Below are 21,162 nucleotides of genomic sequence, written 5' to 3' on the forward strand. Positions count from 1 at the left end.
AAAAAAAAAAATTAAATATATCTCATGGTGCCTGAGTGGCTCAGTCAGTTAAGCATTCACCTCTTGGTTTTGGCTCAGATCATGATCTCACTGCTCAGTGAGGAGTCTGCTCCAGATTCTCCCTCCTTCTCCCTCCCTCTCTGCCCCTCTCTGCTTGCTCTCTTTCTCAAATAAAATTTTTTTAAAATGTTTAAAAAAATTTTTAATTAAATATATCCCTATCTTATGATTCAATCGTTCCACTCCCAAGAGAAATGAAAGCATATGTCCATACAAAGACTTGTATGGGAATGTTCTTAGCAGCTTAACTTACAATTAAAAAATAAAAACAGGAAACAACCCAATGTCTGCCAACAGCTGAACAAACTGTGGTATATCCATACAATGGAATACTATGCAGTAATGAAACAGAATTAACTATTGATATACACAACATGCATATATTTCAAAGTCAGACTAAGTGAAAGAAAAAAAGACAAAAGAAAGTACATATTGTATGATTCCATTTTATATAAAACAGAAAATGCAAACAAATCTATAGTGATCAAAAGCAGATCAGTGGTTGCCTGGGGGAAAGCGAGGGAGGGGACTTGGACAGGGAGATGCAAAGGGAGAGGTTACAAAGGAGAATGAGAAACTTTTGGAGATCGTGGATATGTTCATTATCCTGACTATGGCAAGAATTTCACAGATATAGAGACGCCTGGGTGGCTCAATCTTGATAAGCGTCTGCCTTCAGCTCAGGTCATGATCCCAGGGTCCTGGGATCGAGCCCCGCATCGGGCTCCCTGCTCCGCAGGAAGCCTGTTTCTCCCTCTCCCACTCCCCCTGCTTGTGTTCCCTCTCTTGCTGTGTCTCTCTCTGTCAAATACATAAATAAAATCTTTAAAAAAAAAAAATGACTCCACATTCAGCAAAGTCATTGCTTGCCAAGGAAGATAAGGCCCAACCAAGTCACTCTTGCATCTCATTATATATATATATACCTTGCAATAAGCAAGGTAGTTCAATAAATAAGAGGCTTGACTCTGGAATCTCTCATTGTTGGATTTATTCATTTCTTATTAATATAAATTATTTTATGTAGAAAGTTTAATTGGAGTCCCACTTTCCTCCTTAAGATTTTTCCCTACTAGCAGGTGAACATAAATCCTATTTGTGTTGATAGTGGTACAAAACTTTAAACTATTTAATATCTAAAGATTTTCTAAGTTATTTTAAAACGTATTAGTTTTTTTTAACCTCAGAAGCACATTGCCTTTAGCATAATATGTTTCCCTTAAAATATGGGGGGAAATATTAAAGCAGAGAATATATAAGATCAGATATTGTCATTTCTGTTTACTTCTCTTTTTTTGCCTCTGACCAATAGCCATATTTATACTATCTTAAATATTGCTGATGCTTAAACTTCTTTCCCCTTGGGTTTTTGGAGAAGGCTGATAGGAGAGTGTAATTTGATATTTAAAAGTATAAGCTCTGGAATAAATGCCTGGGTTTAAATTGGTTGTGATCACAACATTTGGTTGTGGGACTTGGGGCAAGTTCCGGCCTGGTGGTGGGTATTGAGGAGGGCACGTTCTGCATGGAACACTGGGTGTTATGCACAAACAATGAATCATGGAACACTACATCTAAAACTAATGATGCAGTGTATGGGGATTAACATAAGAATAAAAATAAATAAAATAAATAAATAAAAACTAAAAAAAAATGTGGATAATAACAGTACCTACTTTATGAATTGTTGTAAAGATGAAATCAAATTATCAAGTTAATGCATTTAGCACAGCACTGGGTGCATATGAAGTGCCAAAACTACAGCATGGAGAAATACTTCTAGAATGATAGAGTAACAATCTCCAAAAATCTCCTCCATAAAAGCAATGAAAACACTGGCAAGAATTGTCAAAATCAAAATTTTAAGAACTCTGAATGTTAATCAAAGACATTTCAGAAATTCAAGGGGCTTTTTATTTCAAGAAGAATGGCTGAATCTCCCTAAGAACAGTGAACTTTGTGGATTTTTAACTTGATCTCTTCCCATCCACCTCTCTTCCATAGTCTTGAAAACCAAAAATCTCACAACTGTGGTTACTGCAAAAACCAGGCCTGGCAACCACTAAAAGAAACTTAATGATTTTGAAGTTTCACAAAATTCTATTTTGACCTATATGGCAGCTCCCTGTAAAGTTCCATTCTCAGGACTTAATCTTTATTTGATCTGATTTAGAGCTTGCTCCAAAGGAAAGTCCTATTCCTGTGGCCTTTGTTGAAAACAATCAGTGGCAGTTGTTTAACATTATAGCTACCTGAGGTGGTGATACCAGTGAGGGTTAATAAGAGGCTGACCAAAAAACTTAAAAGGAAAAATTGGGCAATGAGATTTTGACAGAGAGTTTTGAAAAGTTCCAACATATTCCTGGAAATCTAGAAGGCCACAGGCATGTGCAGGATTGTGCATATATCCAGGAAAGACTATAGAAGTCCCTGACCCCTCACCTCTGGCTGACCTTGATGTTCTGCATGAGCAGGGAGTGAAAGTTAAGGCGGAAAAGTGGGGGAAAAAATGATTAATTGGAATTTATCAGAAGTAAAAACTTGTGGTTCAAAGGACACCAACAAGAAAGTGAAAAAACAGCAGATTGGGAGAAATATTGGTAAATCATGTGTTTTATAAAGACACATATCCAGAATATATAATGAATGGTTATAACTCAACAATAAATGGACAAATATCCCAATTTAAAAATGGGCAAAGGCTGGGTGGCTCAGTCGTTAAGCGTCTGCCTTCGGCTCGGGTCATGATCCCAGGTCCTGGGATCAAGCCCCGCATCGGGCTCCCTGCTCCGCGGGAAGCCTGCTTCTCCCTCTCCCACTCCCCCTGCTTGTGTTCCCTCTCTTGCTGTGTCTCTCTCTGTCAAGTAAATAAATAAAATCTTAAAAAAAAAAAATGGGCGAAGGATTTGAATAAGCATTTCTCCAAAGAAGATATATAGAGGCCAGTAAGGAGATGAAAAATGTTTTTAATTATAGAGTGGCTATAATGTAAAGAATGGATAATAATAGGGGCACCTGGGCGGCTCAGTCCATTAAGTGTCTGCCTTTAGCTCAGGTGATGATCTCAGGGTCCTGGGATTGAGCCCCTTCTGCTCCTTGCTCAGCAGGGAGTCTGCTTCTCCCTCTGCCCCCGCCCCCTGCTTGTGCGCTTGTATGCTTGTGTGCTCTCTCTCTCAAATAAATAAAAAGTCTTTAAAAAATATATAATTATTGGTGAGGGTGTGAAAAAATCTAAATCACTGTACATCGCTAGTGGGAGTGGAGCATGGTGTAGCCTCTTTGCCAAACAGTTTGGCAGTGGGGCGCTTGGGTGGCTTATCAACTCTTTGATTTTGGCTCAGGTCATGATCTCAGGGTTGGGAGATCGAGCCCCACGTCACGCTCCACACCCTGCTTAAGATTCTCTCTCTCTCTCTCCCTCTCAAAACAAAAATTTAAAAATTAAGAAAAAAATGTTAAACATAGAGTAATCATCTGACCCTTCCTCTTTTAGGTATATACTCAAGAGAATTGAAAATATTAAAAACTTTTACACAAATGTTCAAAGTAGCCTTATTCATAACAAAAGTGGAAACAACCTAAATGTCTATCAATTGAGGAATAGATAAAAAAAGAAAGTGGCATATCTATACAATTCGGTATAGATTTATAAAAAAGAATGAAGTACTGATACCAGCTACATCATAGATGAACCCTGAAAACACTATGCTAAGTGAAAGAAACCAGACACAAAAGGCCACATTACTGTTTGTAAACATGAAGTTTCCAAAGTAGGAAACTCCAGAGACTGAGAGTAGATTAGTTTCCAGGGGCTAGAGAGAAGGGGAAATGGGGATGACTGATGATGGGTAAAGGGGTTCCTGTTGGAGTGGTAAAAATATTCTGGAACTAAAAGTTGGTGCTAATTGCAAAACCCTGTGAATATGCTAAAAAAAAACCCTGAATTGTATGCTTAGAAGGATGAATTTTATAGTATGTGAATTATATCTCAATAAAGCTATTTAAAAAAAGATATTACTCAGCCATCAAAAAAATGAAATCTTGCCATTTGCAACGGCGTGGAGGGAACTAAGAGGGTATTACGCTAAACGAAATAAGTCAGTCAGAGAAAGACAATTATATGATCTCACTGATATGTGGAATTTAAGAAACAAGGCAGAGGATCATAGGGGAAGAGAGGGAAAAAATGAAACAAGATGAAACCAGAGAGGGAGACAAACCGGAAGAGACTCTTAATCACAGGAAACAAACTTAGGGTTGCTGGAGGGGAAGGGGGTGGAGGGATGGGGTAACTGGGTGATGGACATTGGGGAGGGTATGTGATGTAATGAGCACTGGGTATTATATAAGACTGATGAATGACAGGCCTATACCTCTGAAACCAGTAATACGTTATATATTAATTAATTGAATTTAAATTTTATAAAATGTTTATTAAAAATAAACCAAAAAACCCCACAGAAAAAACAGGGGCACCTGGGTGGCTCAGTTGGTTCAGCATCCAACTCTTGATTTCAGCTCAGGTCATGATCTCCAGGTCCTGAGACTGAGCCCTGCATCAGGCTCACACTCAGTGCAGAGTCTTCTTGTCCCTCTCGCTCCCCCTCTGCCCCAGCTCCCTCCCCATCCTGCTTCCAGCTTGCAGGCCAGCATGCTAGTGTGCATGTGTGCACATGCACCCAGGTGTTCTCTCTCTCTCAAATAAATAAATAAAATCTTAAAAAAAAAAAAAATGCAGGGGCACCTGGCTGGCTCAGTCGGTAGAGCATGCAACTCTTGATTTCGGGATTGTGAGTTCAAGCCCCACACTGAGTGCAACGATTACTTAAAAATTTTAAAAAATCTTAACAAAAAAACCAAAAACCCCTACAGCGTGCTATTTAAATGGATCATCTGGTATTGAAAAATAAAAATCACTCCAAAGCTTTCTTGCTTAGCTGGCTACTCTATGGTGTTTGCAGTTGTTATTTTTTAATGAATTGTCAGAAGACTGGAATTTCATGTGTAGCGTTGTTACGCTAGCCAGAGGTGCATGACTATTTTTCAGTTAGACAAAGGTTAGTCAGAGCTGGCTATGAGAAAAAATTCCTTAGAATTGGCCAAACTGAGATTGCAGTATTTTTGTAGGAAGTTTTACTCCATTTGCAATTGTGAGTTCTAATACTTTTAAGCATTCTTTGGATGATAAAATCCTTCCCTTTTTTTCCCTCAATGCTTCATCTTCAGTTATTCTTATTGAACTATAAGATACTGCTTTTCTGTGTATCCTATGGATTTAAGCTGTTGAATTCAAAAGCTTGTTACAAAGTTTTACTCATTTTTACAACTGAATTTTGAAATAAAGTGAAGTTAGAGCTCAGTAGCTGTAAAATCTTACGGAATGATTTTTATGGTTTAATCAAATTGAGTTTTTTTATTATTATGTTATGTTAATCACCATACATTACATCATTAGTTTTTTTTTTTTTTAAAGATTTTATTTATTTATTTGACAGAGAGAGACACAGAGAGAGAGGGAACACAAGCAGGGGGAGTGGGAGAGGGAGAAACAGGCTTCCTGCGGAGCAGGGAGCCCGATGCGGGGCTCGATCCCAGAACCCCGGCATCATGACCCGAGCCGAAGGCAGACACTTAACAACTGAGCCACCCAGGCGCCCCACATCATTAGTTTTTGATGTAGTGTTCCATGATTCATTGTTTGCGTATAACACCCAGTGCTCCATGCAGTCCGTGCCCTCTTTAATACCCATCACCAGGCTAACCCATCCCCCCCCTCCCAGAACCCTCAGTTTGTTTTTCAAAGTCCATAGTCTCTCATGGTTCGTTCAAATTGAGTATGTTTTGATGTTAGCAAGATCCTATTTTCTAAGTTTTTCTTCTTACATCAGTGTAATCTGTTGTAACCCACTGTATTCTTAGCTTGCAGAACACAGAGAAGGACGACATGCTTACAGTCTAGAGTCTCTCTGCCACTGCCCTTTTTATGAAGAAGCCATGCATTTAGTTGAAGAAGGGAAAATTTACTCAAGAGTGCTTAGGTACCATTTCAGTTGTGCTTTTGTTTATGAAAAATATTAAGGTGCTGTTGCTATGTTGGTATAATATTTATTAAAGATGTTTATGAGATTGGGGGGAAATGTCTTTTAGGCTCAAAAATTTTTTTACATTTTTGTCATTATTGAAAAGACATGTGTTTTATATTAAGGTCCTGAGGTTAAGCCTTATTTGAGTCCAAATTTGTAGTGGGCTTGATCTTGAATGCAGTTTAACAGTTGTCTTCCCTGTTTGTTACATAGAACTGAAATGTTGGAGTGCCTAGGAGACAGTGATTTTCTTGCCAAACTTCACTGTATTCGACAGGCTTTTCAGGTATTTTTTTTAACATTAAGTGACTTCACCCAGCCACTCATCCCCACCCTCATGCTATAGAGTCCAGCTGAATATAAACAGGACAGCTCTTTGCTCTTTATTATCCTTATTTTTAATGGCAACTATAAAATCTACTAAGTTTATTTTTCCTGCCTGCTAGTTCCTTCATTTGTCTTTGTCCTCTGTCATGGCTTCCCAGGTCCACCACACTTTGTCAAACAGGGTGTTCTGACGCTGGAGATGGCTGCTTAAAATAAAAATCCGCTTATTATCAATTAGTAGGCTTTCTAGATTGTTTTGTATTTGAATCACTTGTAAAATCATTGATTTCCTAAAATGAAATAAGATCACTTAACATCTTTATTTTTCTACGTTTTGGGGACTATATAACATTTATTTTGGACTTTCTAATATGAAATTGAACAGAATTTAATTCATATTTATTTCCCTTTAATCTTTTACGATTATAGGTTTCAAGAGCTCTTTTTAAAACCTTAGTAAATGACAGCTTTTCTCTGTGGCCTACCTGCGGACATAGTGCCGCATGCGATGCATTGACTGTATTAGGGTCGTTTATGTGTAGATGTGCTATAGAGTCAGACGTCCGTTCAGATTAATTATAGGTTTCTTTTCTCTTTGGGGTTGGATATTTTTTCAGGTAATACTTTCAGAAACAGCCAACAGGATATTCCTTGCTGAGAGTGGAAGGAAAATTTTATCAGCATTAATTGTGAAAGCACGAAAGGTAAACTTGATTTGGTGGCAAGTTTTTTACTGTTGATTGCTGGAGATTACCATACATTACATTAAAATACATTGAATTTTTAATAGAAGTAAAAGTTTTTGTAGATCATTTCAAAGGTTCACATATTAAAAATAAATTACCTAAAGAGCATTGACTTCTACTTGGGTTGATTTAGTTTCTGTGTATGAAGTCTACACTATTTTGATCAAGTTGTTGCTCATATGTTATTCCCAGCTTGCTGTAAAGTCTGTGAATGTCGTATGGGGATCATCATTAGATCTGATACTATAGCCACCACTATTATTTCCTAATACCTCTTCACTTACCTCCCTCAAATCCTGTTCAGTGAGGTTCCAGGAAATAGTGTAGATTTCAGAAATCTGGAAATACAAATTGAGCTGCCTCTTACTCTTATTCATGGGACTGAATGAAGCAGAGCAATCATAAGAACTTCATTAAGACTGTAAGGAACCACTTCCCTTTATGTAAGGTGTGTCCAGGTGTTGAGAAGAAAAATCAAGTAAAACAGGCCTTCCTTGAGCCATTTGAACACATGGTTTTCTGACCCAATCCTTTTGAACCTCAGTTACCTCATTTGTATAATAGAATTATATTTATGGTACACTATGTCAGAGGGTTCTTATGATCATTAATTAAATGATAAGTGGGAAAGCAAAATTTTTTTAAAGTGCAAAATAAATGTAAGGTGATATTAACTACTTGTAATTCCCGGTGTAAATCTTACGTTGCTTTCTTGACCTTTCCGTGACAGATTAAACCCAGTGATTTCACCTAGAGTTCCTCCAAGAGGAATAGAACTGCATCAAAAGCATCATACAGTATCTGCTGTAACCAAGTTTTCATCTGAAGGACTGACCTAGATAGGCATACATATTTGATTAGTAAGCAGTTTGCTTACAACATTTTACTAATGTTGGAACAACAAAATATTAAACCAAGTGAATATGACATAACCTTGAAAATGTATTTTAATTCAGTTACTTAATAGAATAAAGATCTAACAAACATACATGAAGAGTAACTCATTTACTTTGTAGGCTTGGGCCTTGTTATAAAGTTGAGTTTAGGATTAAAGTATGTTTTCTTCTGCAGAATCCAAAGAAGTTTGAAGATGTTTTTGATGAAATGATCTATTTTTTAGAGCAAACTGATCACTGGGATAGTACTGAAATGGAACTTGCTGCTAGAGGAGTAAGTTTCAATTTTTTGTATATTCATTCCCCTTAATTATGTACATATAATATTTAGATAATCTGAGGCCACTGTTTCCTTGTCCTTGTTAAATGACAGTAAAACCAATTATGCGGTAGTGGTTATCACAGTCATAAACAATAACAACCACAGTCTTTATACTTTTGGGCAATAGTTGAAAACAATTGTTTAAGCCCATCCTTCCTTCCTCCCTCCCTCCCTCCCTCCCTCCCTCCTTCCCTCCTTCCTTCTTCTTTCATCAGTAAGAAGGCCCTAGCAGGGTGAGTGGTGGCCTGGGCAGGGATGGTTTTGAATGGGACAGCAGACAGCTTAGAGGGAGGAGGGGGGGATTGGCTACACAGGATTAAACAAATAATCAAATATATTGAGAATAATGGGAGCCAGGTTTTGCACTCTCAGGGAAGGAAGGTATAAAAAGCTAAGATTGGAGTAGGAGCTGTCCTTGTGAATTTGTAGTTTACTGTGTGTGTATAAAGATGTAGAAATAAATATAAAGGTTTACATATTTAGAAGCATATGAATACTTCCTAGTTCTGTTCACTGAGAGTCTGGGAGCAGCAACACCTCAAAAAAAATTACTCCTAGCACACGGAGGTTTGCTTCTAAGTACCACTGTTCACTAAAAGGAACCTAGGACTCCTTGGAAAAATGGCTGATTTCAGCACTGCGATAGGGGAAGTACATAATGAGGCTGGAACATTCTGTTGTAACAGAAGCTTAAAGAATGAATTTGCAAGGGGCTGAAAGGCTTTCTAGGCAGAGAAAATAGTAGGTACAAAGGCAGAGAGACATAATCTTTCTTTTTTTGGTGTTCCCTCACTTGGTGGAGGGATTGGTATCCATTCAGTTGTGCAGGCCAGAAACCTGGGACTCATCCTTTACACCTCCTGGTCCTTGCCTACCATATCATATTTATGTCTGAGTTTTGTCAGTCTTTTTAGTTTCTTCATCTTCTCTCTAATCCTGCCAGCATCGCTGAGCCTGAGTAACTACTCTCTCTCCCTGGATTGCCTCAGAGTCTTTGCATTGCCAGATTCTCTGGCTACTCATCCCTCTACCCAGTCACCCTCTCTCCTCTCCATTCCAATCTCTACACTGCTGCCAAACAGTCTCTAAAAAATGCAAATCTGATCATGCATCTCCCCTCTACCACTGCCGCTCCAAAATATTGGATAAAATCCAAAACTAGAGACATGGACCTAGCCCTTCCTCCTTGTTTCCAGCCCCTTGCCCCTGTGCCCTTTGCTATAGAGGCTACAGCACACTTTCGATGGTTTTCTTCAACTCAACACCACTGTGTTCCTTCTTACCTGAAACACTTTGACAGGTATTTCCCGTACCTGGGATGCCTCACTCCCTAAAGAAAGCCCTCTCTGACATCTAGTCTAGATTAGAATCTCCATCATAAGCTCTCATAGTCCCATGTCCTTTTTCCTTTACTGGGTTTATCACAGTTTATAATTGTGTATTTGTGGGATTATTTGTTGCTGTTTGTTTTCCCACTAAATTCTAAGCATCTCATTTGGTTGCCATGGAGGTCTGAGCATCTGGTACAGCATGTAATACAACATGATATGCATGACTGAATGAAGGAGCAAGAGGCTCATGATGTGGTGGGGAAGATAGACAGATATCCCAGGAGCTATAGAACAAAGCAGATGGAGCATGGTGGATACCATAAGCAAAGCATAGACAAAGGACTCCTAGAATGCAGTGAAGGAGAGATTAAGGGATCTAGGAAGAAAGAGCTGTTACGTGAATTACAGTTTCTGGTGATGAGTTGTTTTCATATTTGTCTCTCCTCTTCCCCTTTTTTCGTCAGGGATATAATCTGAGTCAACTATAAACACCCTGCTCTTATAAAGCATGAAGCCCTGGTTCAGACTTTATTTCAGCTCTATGTAACAATAATTTGTGTTTTAACTCATAATTTAATGCAGGTGAAAAATCTAAATTTTTATGATGTTGTTCTGGATTTTATATTAATGGATTCCTTTGAAGATTTAGAAAACCCACCCACATCCATACAGAATGTAGTAAATAATCGCTGGCTAAACTCCTCCTTCAAAGAAACTGTAAGTGGTGGTTTACCTTTTTCTCAACCATTTAAATTTGATGGGAAATGGTCAGAACTGGGAAGATCAGTAAGATTTACTTATATATCTGCCTATAGAATGACTAGTGTGGAAACGGCTCAATCTTTGATACTGGGATCAGATGTGTATGATACACAACATCTTCAGATGAAATTCCCTTTGGCTCTTCTGTCTGTCCCTGTGCTGACCTGGAGGACTAGTGTTTCTTCAGATCTCAAACTCAGGCTTCAGACCAGTTCAGGCCTAACCAAAAATGTAACTGAACTGTCTCTGTGACTAACCTAAAATACAGCAGTTGTAAAAAGACAGTATGTATTTTTTTAGAGGAAACTATGGAGATTTATATTCTCAAATACTATCAAAAATTAGGGGAGGAAGGGGCGCCTCACTGGCTCAGTCGGTAGAGAGTGCAACTCTTGATCTCAAGGTTGTGAGTTCAAGACTCACGTTGAGTGTAGAGAGTAGTTGAAAATAAATTTTTTAAAAATTAAAAAAGGAGGGCGCCTGGGTGGCTCAGTTGGTTAAGCGACTGCCTTCAGCTCAGGTCATGATCCCAGGGTCCTGGGATCGAGTCCTGCATCGGGCTCCCTGCTCTGCGGGAAGCCTGCTTCTCCCTCTCCCACTCCCCCTGCTTGTGTTCCCTCTCTCGCTGTGTCTCTCTCTGTCAAATAAATAAATAAAATCTTTAAAACAAACAAAAAATAAATAAATAAATAAATAAAAAATAAAAATTAAAAAAGGAGTAAAAGAAATAGGCATATGCAAAAATAAAACAGGTTTAAACTATATTCTATACTTTGAATGTTTTCAGTTTCTCTGGTTTTTTTGTACTCAGATCTCTAGTTGACATTGTTTTTTTGTTGTGCTTTAAGTATGTACTTGGAAGGAAGTAGGTAAAATAGATATTCATGCTGCAATTAGAATGCCTCTAAAAAAATGTTCCAGCTGCCTATTTCACAATTATTTTGGAAATTTCTGATACTAAATTTTAAAGAATTTTTAATAAATCCACTTTTCACTCAAAATATGTTTTAACCATAAAAGTTACATGTTCTCCCATTTCTTAACTGATTTGGTCAAGTGACCTTGATCAAAGTTGGACCATGCCAGATTTCCTTAAGATCCGCTTGGGTATTTTAGTCCCTATCATTAAGGTTGTATTTCTTAGTTCTTTATTGGAATAACTGTTAGCTCTACCCACAACTATTTCCAGCAGTACTGTTCTTGAAGAAAAAAAAATACTGTGTTGTCTTTATTATTATGCATGGAACAGCTGTTGTATATGTGTATCTGTGTACACATAGTTTCACTCTTTTCCCATAGGAAGAGAACTGGAGAACTGAGAGTTCAATTATAGGTAACCAGGTTTCTTGGTGCCAGAGCTCAGCCTTTTTCCTTCAGTGGCTTTGTATTTAATTTAAAATTTATAAAAACAAAATACCTTTTCATTATTTATTCAGAAACAATAGAAGGAACCAGGACTGGCTAAAATGTTTTGAACATTTTAAACCCATAAACCTATGAATTTCTAATAAAAATCACTCCTAATGCAAAGTTTATATAGTCATAAATGTAAGTCTTTTTCTCCTCTGTATATATTTAGGCTGTGGCTTCAAGTTGTTGGTCAGTGCTGAAACAGAAAAGGCAGCAGATGAAGGTAAACTTCATTATGCCTTCGATTTCTTCTTTTTTGGGTAATATGAAGCTCCTGTCAAAGAAACTGCTGAGTCAGTTCTCAAGTGGGGATGGCAGCTCATAGGGACTGTTCCTCGAGCTGGAAGAGTGACTTATTGATACTGGGTTGGCTTCCCCTGTTTTGAATTCCTTCTTCCTCTTCCTTAACATTCTGTATAGTTTTCAGTGGAGAAAACTGAGGCATGCATGGGATTTCTACTATGTGAGAGAGGGTTTAGGGTTAGAAATGGCTCTGATAGAATTTTTAAGATAATTCTGGGGACCATGTACGTGAATAATTCTTGTTTAAAATGATTCCAGAGGGCAACCCTCTCAGGTCCCCTCCCTCTTTGGGAGCTTTGTACTCTATCATTCAATAAACTTAAAAAAAAAAAAAAAAAAAGATTCCAGAGACCCTGTGTTTTAAACAAGCTTTCCAAATGAGTATTCTAAACTCTTAACATTTGGGAACCACTGGTTTGGGGCTAGGGAGCAGACTTGTAGACTTGGGCTTGATTCTTACACTAGCTATTATGACCTCAGGCACGTTCCTGACTATCAGCTGACCTCCAGTTCTCCTATTTGCAGATGAAATTGGTGCCTGCCTCACAGGCTCGGTGTAAGAATGAAATAAGATAATATCAACCAGCTTCATTTAAACATAATGAAAAGTAAATATAAAAATGAGCTTAATAAGTAGTAGTTTCCATAATAATCATGATAATAACATATATAACTTTGTCTTCTTAGCATAAATCATACCTTAGACTAATCTTCTGTCCATATCCACAGATTACCTATATATCTCCCCTCTTGGGGAACTATTTTCTAGACCTGGAATGCCGTACTCTTTCCTCTGTATTTAAATATATCTTACCTCTTGTTGAGTTCAGCTCATGTTATTACTTGGGGAAGCCTGTCTCTTCAGTCAGCTCATGCTCATGTTCTACCTGTCTGAACTCCTACTACAGTTAGAGTCTATGGGATTTAGAATTTTAATATATGCAGAACCTCTCAGACTAAATAATAACTTCAGTGCATCCTTCATAACTTTTTGGCCTTCACTGGTTAGCTCTGTGTGACTTAGGACAGGTTACTTAACTCCTCTGATGTATCACTTTCTATGATGTTAACACAACCTACTTTTTCAGGAACGTTTTATTAGACTAAATAGAACCTAGCACATTATCTGGAATATAATGGGTACTCATTAAATGTAATTGCTGCTAGAGTATATATATTTTTTAAATGGAGGTTTAGAAGATGTTTTGGGGCCTATAAAATAGAAAATAACCCCTCCAGGAGACAGAATCTTAAGGCATAGTTATCCCCAGTTGATGCTATATGACAAATCCCACAGGATGTTATTTAACAAGGTAAATTCAGAAAGTTAATAAAGTTAGAGAGGTTCCTAAATTACAATTATATGTATTATTGCACAAAAAGAGGTAGTAATTACACAATTAAATGCTTCAATAATATCTGGTTCCTCAACTAAAAGTTAGTATTCTAACAAGCATATTTTTGTGCTTAGTCATTTAAAAATCACTTTGGTCTTTTTCAGGTAATTTAATTAAGTGATTGAATGGAACTGTTTAATAGCTGAAACCATAGTAATCTCATTCATCCTAAAAATTATACTGCTAAGGAACACCATAGCATTCTTGTTATTGCTTGGTTGTAACACTGATATGATTACTTTTTTATGAAGTATTTTTATGAGGTGAAAATGCCTTCAAGAAATAATCTTCCTCAGCACATTTGAAACTGTTGGCTAGGATATGAAAATTATATAAAACATTCTGTGACTCTAAAAGTTCCTTAGTAGGCTGGCTCATCATTAACCCGTGGTCTATCCTCAAAAAGCTGATCATATGATGGATAGCAATTTAAGTTTCTCTGCTAGAGATAGCTAATTCAAGAAGGTAAAAATAACTCGATTCTCCTTTACTTCCCAACAGATCCCAGATGGATTTTTTGCCCATTTTTATGCCATTTGTGAGCAAATCAGCCCTGTCCTCGCCTGGGGCTTTTTGGGTCCTCGAAATTCTCTCTATGATTTATGTTGCTTCTTTAAGGTATGTTCAGTCATTGAATCATCTCTTTTTTTTTCTAAATCAAAAAGTGGATGAGGCTTTATTCTGTTTTGTTTTTGCTTTTGTAGGAAAAAGAATGTTAATGAAAGGTAGTTAATAAAAGTCACCTAAATTCAGTGTTTCAATGCCAGTGGAACGTTATTATATAGATTTGGTGCTTTATCCCAGAGTAGATTCAGCAAGTCCGTTCACCTTATCAAATCCTTCTATAATGGCTTTGTGCTTTTGTGTGGTGTGAGACGTGGTTTTGTGTGGGTGTTACCCTGTTACAATCAAGTTGCTGCAGACAGTTGTTCTTCACCTCGGACTCTTCTGAAATGTATAAATCAAATAATAATGTGTCTTTATTGCACATGTGGGCAATTTAGAAGTTCTGGTGTAAGGTAACATGAATGATAAAACCCAGTTGTGAGAGCTAACATGGGAGTTTAAGGTCATACCCTGTTGTTAGCAGTTTGCCAAAACACAAGTTACAGCTCCTTGCAGAATTTTCTGCCTGGCACGGTGCCAAGAAAAGTCTCATTATTTCCTTGTCTTGAATTTAGGCTGAGTTTCAAGGAGCAAATAAAAGTAAACATAATCAAGTATGAATTTGAAAGTTTTTGATGTTTGAAAGTGTGGATTTTCATTCTGTTGTTCATTTAAAAAGTTAAATTATTATGTTTATGTGCTGTTAATGTAACATTTGTATAAGTGTTTAGGAAAAGTTATTTTACTGTCATTCAAAACTGATCAATTTTTGAGTCGTGTTTTTTTGAACTCCCAAAAGGTAAGGTATGTGTTTAGTGGGAAGAATTTGGACTGGGAATTAAGTTTGTCATTAATGGACAGCCTGACTCTAGGCAAATCATGCTCTGTCCTCCTTTTCTTTATCTATAAAATGACAGGGCTCGACAGGTTGATTGCTAACTCATCCAGATACAGAGTCAAGCAAATCTATGTAGTGTGCCTTCCTAGTACTTCTTAACTCTTGATTTCTGTGGGATAGAAATTAAGTATTTCTGTTTTTTGTTGTTTGGAATTACTTTTTTTTTTTTCCCCATCATGGCATAACAGCCTGTGACTTAGTAGTATACAACTTGCTTAAAATGAGTTTCAGAAAAAAAGAATGAGATTTTTGCCATTTTCAACAACAGGGTTGGACCTACAGGGTATTGTGCTAAGTGAAATAAGTCAGACAGAGAAAGACAAATGCCATGATTTCACTTATATGTGGAAACCAGAAAACAAAGCAAATGAACAAAAAAAACCATAGAATCATAAATAGCACAAAGTGGTGATTGCCAGAGGAGAGGGGATTGGAAGGAGGGGCAAAATAGGTGAAGGGGATTAAGAGATACAAACTTCCAGTTATAAAATAAATAAGTCACGAAGATGAAAAGTACAACATAAGGAATATAGTCAATAATATTGTAAAAACCTTGTATGGTGACGGGTGGTAACTACACTTACCATGGGGAGCATTGAGTCATGTGTAGACTTGTTGAATCACTGTGTTCTACACCTAAAACTAATAAAACACTGTATTTCAACTGTACTTCAGTAAAAAAATGAGTTGCAGCATAAGTATTAACTTACTGAAATGAAATATCCTTCAGATCTTCCAGTGGTTTGAGACCTGAAATTTTTATTTTTCATGTATCTTAAGTTTTTTATATACAGAAAAATATACACTTAAAACTTAAAAGTTAGGGCTCCTGGGTGGCTCAGTTGGTTAAGCGTCTGCCTCGGCTCAGGTCCTGATCCCAGGGTGCTGGGATCGAGCCCCGCATCGGGCTCCCTGCTCGGCGGGGAGCCTGCTTCTCCCTCTCCCTGCTGCTCCCCCTGCTTGTGCGCATGTGCTCACTCTCTCACAAAAATAAATAAATAAAACATTTTTTAAAGATTAAAAAAAGAAAAACTTAAAAGTTACAGGGGTGCCTGCGTGGCTCAGTCAGTTAAGTGTCCCACTCTTGGTTTTGGTTCAGGTCATGATCTCAGGGTCATAGGATCAAGCCCCGAGTGGGGCTCCACGCTCAGCGCAGAATCTGCTTGAGATTCTCTGCCTCTCCCTCTCCATCTGCCCCTTCCCTGCACAAAGTGGTGATTTCTCTCTCTCTAAAATTAAAAAAAAAAAAAAAAAGACAAAAAAAAATCTTAAAAGTTCCAACTATTGGAAATAGTTTACTCTTCTGTCTTAAAGTAGTACCAGTGTTCAGAGGTAACATTGAAAATGTCAATTATTAAGAAAGAATTAATAGTAGCCCCTTACATTTAGACAGTGCTTTAAGGTTTACAGGCATTTCCCATAGATTTTTTTTTTTTTCATCATCATGTCAGCCGTGAATAGTATAAAGGACAAGTAGTAGTATCCCGTATTTTACAGAAAAAGAAAATGAGACCTAGGAAAGGTTTAATCACTTGTTCAAGGTCCCTTTTCCAATGGGATATGAGACTAGTACGGGCAGTCAGGCCTTCTGACTCCTATTTCAGTGCTTGTTACAATATTGGTAACTATTTAGATTAACGTAATTTTGGTCTGATAGTGCCAATTTGTTTTATGTTCATTTTCCAGAATCAAGTTCTTTTCTTTCTCAAAGACATTTTTGACTTCGAGAAGGTGCGCTATTCCAGTATAGAGACTTTGGCTGAAGACCTCATGCAGTTACTTATTCGCCGCACTGAACTGTTAACGGCCTATCTTGGAGCTGATGCACTGAGGCATACAAGTAGCTGTCTAAGTAGTCATGGTCATGTTATGTCCAGTGGCCTGTTGGAAGCCAAAGTACAATAAGTACCATAAAAACCATACCATTGGAGTGTGCTATGAAATAGTTAAGGTAACTACTGATTTTGTACCACGTGTTACAAGGAATTGGGGGATATGGACTCAGGGAGGGAAAAGACATCTGGTAGAGAATGAGTGATCATACTGTATTTACACAGAAGTTCTGTCAGTTGAATCCCTGTGTACTGTATCCAAAGTGGCGCTTTCTTGTCTTTAGGTAATAATTTAAGTCATGAAATGCTGTATATTTTATAGAAATATTGCTTGAATTGAAACCAGTACTTGGGAGTTAGTTGATTTGTCATCCCAAAGCTGTCTGCAAAGTCCAGTATCCTTCTCAAAAGCTCTGTTTTTATACTTTGCACCTTGAAAATATACACTTTAGCCAAGACCTTTGTGGCCCCCTTATGTAAGAATATATTACTCCTAGTGTCAACAAATTGAACTTTGCCTGAAAATGTATTTTTCATTGTAAAGTAATTTATTATTCAATCAAGTATAGGCAGTAGTCGTGTTTAATATGTACTGCTTACATTATGGCTTGTGCATTTGCTCATGTTTGAATCAAAGAAATTGTAATGGCTGAGTATCATTATAAACATTTAAATGAATTGACACTGAGAAGTTTACAAGTTAGAAGTTTATATTAGATTTACTCAGTTTCCAAAATATATTATTGTTGGTCCTATAAGTTAGAATAACGAGACTGAAGAAATTTCTGTTATCTTTTTATAGATTAGAGCATTTTCCCTTGAATGATTATTGATTAAAAAGATAACATTTATTAACTATGAGAGGTAATTAAGATTTTCTGTGTGTAGTTTTGAAACTATTTCCCAATATCTGAAGGTATTAATCTGGATACAGTAAAATAATTTCTCCTTTCTCCTTCTGTAGAACTTATAGCACACTGGGAATTTGTCATATTATGCCCATATTTTAAAAATATTCATACTTTGAATCTTCGTGAGGTTTTAAAGGTTTTTTTCCCCTGAATATAGAACAAAATATTTTTTAATGGCATGGAAGTATATTTCATGTCCTTTATGATAAATAAATGAACAAATGAGTTGTTCATATGAGTAGGGTTCTTCAGAGTATATTAGATACATTCAGAGCTGTGTTAATTTTGTGTCTAAATCATATACCACTTATGTAAAGTGGCTCACTCAGCACACCAACAGATTGGATTCGTGGAATTTGCTCCTAAGGTGGGCTTTATTTATTTCAAGAGGGAGTTACCCAGAAAGATCTAAAATATATTTTTTAAAAATGAATTTTTAGATTAAAGTGCCTAGCTTCTGACTAATGAATAGAAAATAAAAAGTGAGGGAGAAAAGCATAATCTTTTAAGGTTTTAAATTTACATTTGTGCCACATTTATGTAATATTAGTTACAAATTATGAGTTTCAGAATCTTTATGCTCTTTGCATGTACTGTGTCCCATAATGTGTGGGTTACAGCATTAAACAATATGAAATATTGCTCTGATATTTAGCTCCGGACGTTTCTTACATATATTCTTAATTTAACAATTGGCTATTCACAAGTCTTATTATTGATGGAGGAATAGCATTAGAAGTATCAAAGCTAAAAATTCCATTATGTGTTGTTTAATTTTTAATTCATATCTTGTATTTTTAGCTTCTTGTTGAGGTACCATTGACCTTGAATGATTCACACACACATGTGTGTGCACGCACACATTCCCATCATTGTGTAGGCAAGACAGGTATTTGTTTATATTAATTTTCCTGTGGGGGGGGCTGACTGTTTTAAGCTGTGGTTTTATAAACAAAGCTGTAAGTAAACTTAATTACTTTTTTATTTGAGGAAGATATTATTTGAAATCTATTTTGAAGAATTGCACTATTTAATAATGCTGCTACTACATAAGATAACTCTGGGGAATTTATTTCATCAGATAAGATGAATGGCTTTCCAGAAGGTGTTTTTTTTTTTCTCTTTTTTCACTTCACCTTAAAAAAAAAGTTGCCCATATTCAAGAGGCTGGTTTGTCAAATTCAGTGTTTGAGTTTCATTTGTTTCTGGTCAATTACATAGCTACTACTTCAGCAAAATGCTTTCTTTGTGGCCTTTGACAAAAGAGACAAGAGTGGGGCGCCTGGGTGGCTCAGTCGTTAAGCGTCTGCCTTCGGCTCAGGTCATGATCCCAGGGTCCTGGGATAGAGCCCCGTGTAGGGCTCCTTGCTTGGCGGGAAGCCTGCTTCTCCCTCTCCCACTCCCCCTGCTTGTGTTCCCTCTCTCGCTGTCTCTCTCTCTGTCAAATAAATAAATAAAAATCTTAAAAAAAACCAAAAAACAAAAGAGACAAGAGTGACCAAATAGAATTTCAGGGTAATAAGTATAGGAAAAAAAACCCCTCTCTATTGTAAGGGAAGAAACTTGAACTTTTTAAAAGAAACATCTCTTAAAAATGGTTCTGACCACAACAGAGTACTTAAGACATAAGTACCAATTTCAGTTTGCCTTGAAATTGGGTTAAGCAACTAACGCAATGTTACAAATAATAAAAAATGATTAAACTAGAGTTTTTTAGGAAAAACCCCGTTAGACACTCACGCTGGTACAGTCAGAGAATGGCCTTTGCCACCGCCAGTCCTACTACCGACCATCTTCCTGTGTACCTGATCATCAGGGGGCCTTGAATTCATCCTGAGAAAATGGGTTTTTCCTCTTGTTTTCTGGAAGACAAAAGATCCCTGTTCAGGTGATTTATGTTTAACTTTCTATTTTGGTTTCTCTACATTTTTGTTCAACTAAAAAGCTAGTAATTCTTCATTTAAGGCTTACAATATGTTTATTAAATGTCAAAATGAGATTTTTTTAAAAAAAGAAGCCAAGTTTTTCATATGGTTATAGTCAGCTCCAAAAAACTTTCTCTCATAAAATAGTACTGTTTATTTGCATCCATTTATTTTTATTCTATTGTTAAATGACTTTATAAAAAATATTTACAAACTTTTTCTTGCCTTAAGATGTAACATTTTCACACCTGAAACTAATGTAACATTGTCAACTGTACTTCAATTTAAAAAAAAAGATGTCACATTTTCTGCTTAAATGATTACCTAAAGAGTGCTTATTTGCATCACAAAAGAATTTAGTTTATTATTCCTTTAAACCTATGAAATAGAAATGCCAAAGTAACATTTAATATACTTCTCTGTGACCTTTCATAATCAGAAATTTTAAATTATGTTCATGACAATTTGCTTTTATTTTAATGTGAACACATATTAGGAAATTATTTGGAATATACATTTCAAAGTGATTATAAGAATTAGGCTGAATTCAAATCTTTTGTTTTTTGCTTGGATTAATTACATTTAGAAATTTCTCTGTGAGACTTAAGAATTTGTATAATCTGTGATTAGTGGAAATAAGGGCATTCTTTCTTTGTTCCTAATGATTCTATTATGTTATGTTTTGCTTAGTTTGGAACAACCATGTATTGTCCTTACTTGGCTGATATTAGTAAATGCGTCTATTTCCTAAATGTAGGGACTGTACTTATGAATTTACAGGTGAAACACTACAGTAGCAGAAAAAAAAATAGCACTGGCTCTTTAGCTAAAATAAGCATTGTAACATGGATGTATTTCTACTACTGCCAAATAAAACAGTGATGGTACATCTTACTGATGTATTGACTATTTTATACAATACTTATATATATATATATATATATTTGCAAGATCACACTGGTCTCATCAGACCCTGTCACATGGGAGCTCTCGGTGTTCGTTAGACCACATACATGGGCACAGAGAATGCCGACGACCGCAGAACTGTTGGAATCGAGTGCCAAAGCACATGATCGCCTCTGTGGATGAAGTAGGAGAAAAGACATTTCTGTGATGAGTGAAGCCAGAGTACTTGTGTTTTAATTAATAAGGTGTTTGGATTGGGAATGCCATCAAACACAATATACATTTATCTAATTGATGTTCATGCATCCGTCCCTATTCAGACCTCCCATTTCCCCCCACTTCCTGGTCAGAGTCCACATACAAGGAGAGGGGCTGCTGCTGGGCCGGCCGTGGGGGCACCAGATGGCAAGGGGGCTTTCCCCGGATGGAAAAACAATCCAAAGCACC

At 36.8% G+C, this 21,162-nt stretch overlaps 1 protein-coding gene across 1 annotated transcript in view; it reads left to right on the forward strand.

The window, feature by feature from the left end:
• Window positions 1–20,707, forward strand: part of MIGA1 (mitoguardin 1) — a 72,251-nt gene extending 51,544 nt beyond the window's left edge. The window contains exons 5-12 of the mRNA XM_081817034.1: window positions 5,980–6,098; window positions 6,357–6,429; window positions 7,088–7,174; window positions 8,288–8,386; window positions 10,348–10,482; window positions 12,107–12,160; window positions 14,139–14,255; window positions 16,828–20,707. Coding sequence (XP_081673160.1) covers window positions 5,980–6,098; window positions 6,357–6,429; window positions 7,088–7,174; window positions 8,288–8,386; window positions 10,348–10,482; window positions 12,107–12,160; window positions 14,139–14,255; window positions 16,828–17,046 — 903 coding nt within the window. The 3' untranslated portion in view covers window positions 17,047–20,707. The remainder of the gene's footprint in view (window positions 1–5,979; window positions 6,099–6,356; window positions 6,430–7,087; window positions 7,175–8,287; window positions 8,387–10,347; window positions 10,483–12,106; window positions 12,161–14,138; window positions 14,256–16,827) is intronic.
• Window positions 20,708–21,162: the final 455 nt, after the last annotated feature.

The sequence above is a fragment of the Leptonychotes weddellii genome, chromosome 4 (genome assembly GCF_054177405.1).
Source record: "Leptonychotes weddellii isolate Sample4059 chromosome 4, ASM5417740v2, whole genome shotgun sequence".
Taxonomy (NCBI): domain Eukaryota; kingdom Metazoa; phylum Chordata; class Mammalia; order Carnivora; family Phocidae; genus Leptonychotes; species Leptonychotes weddellii.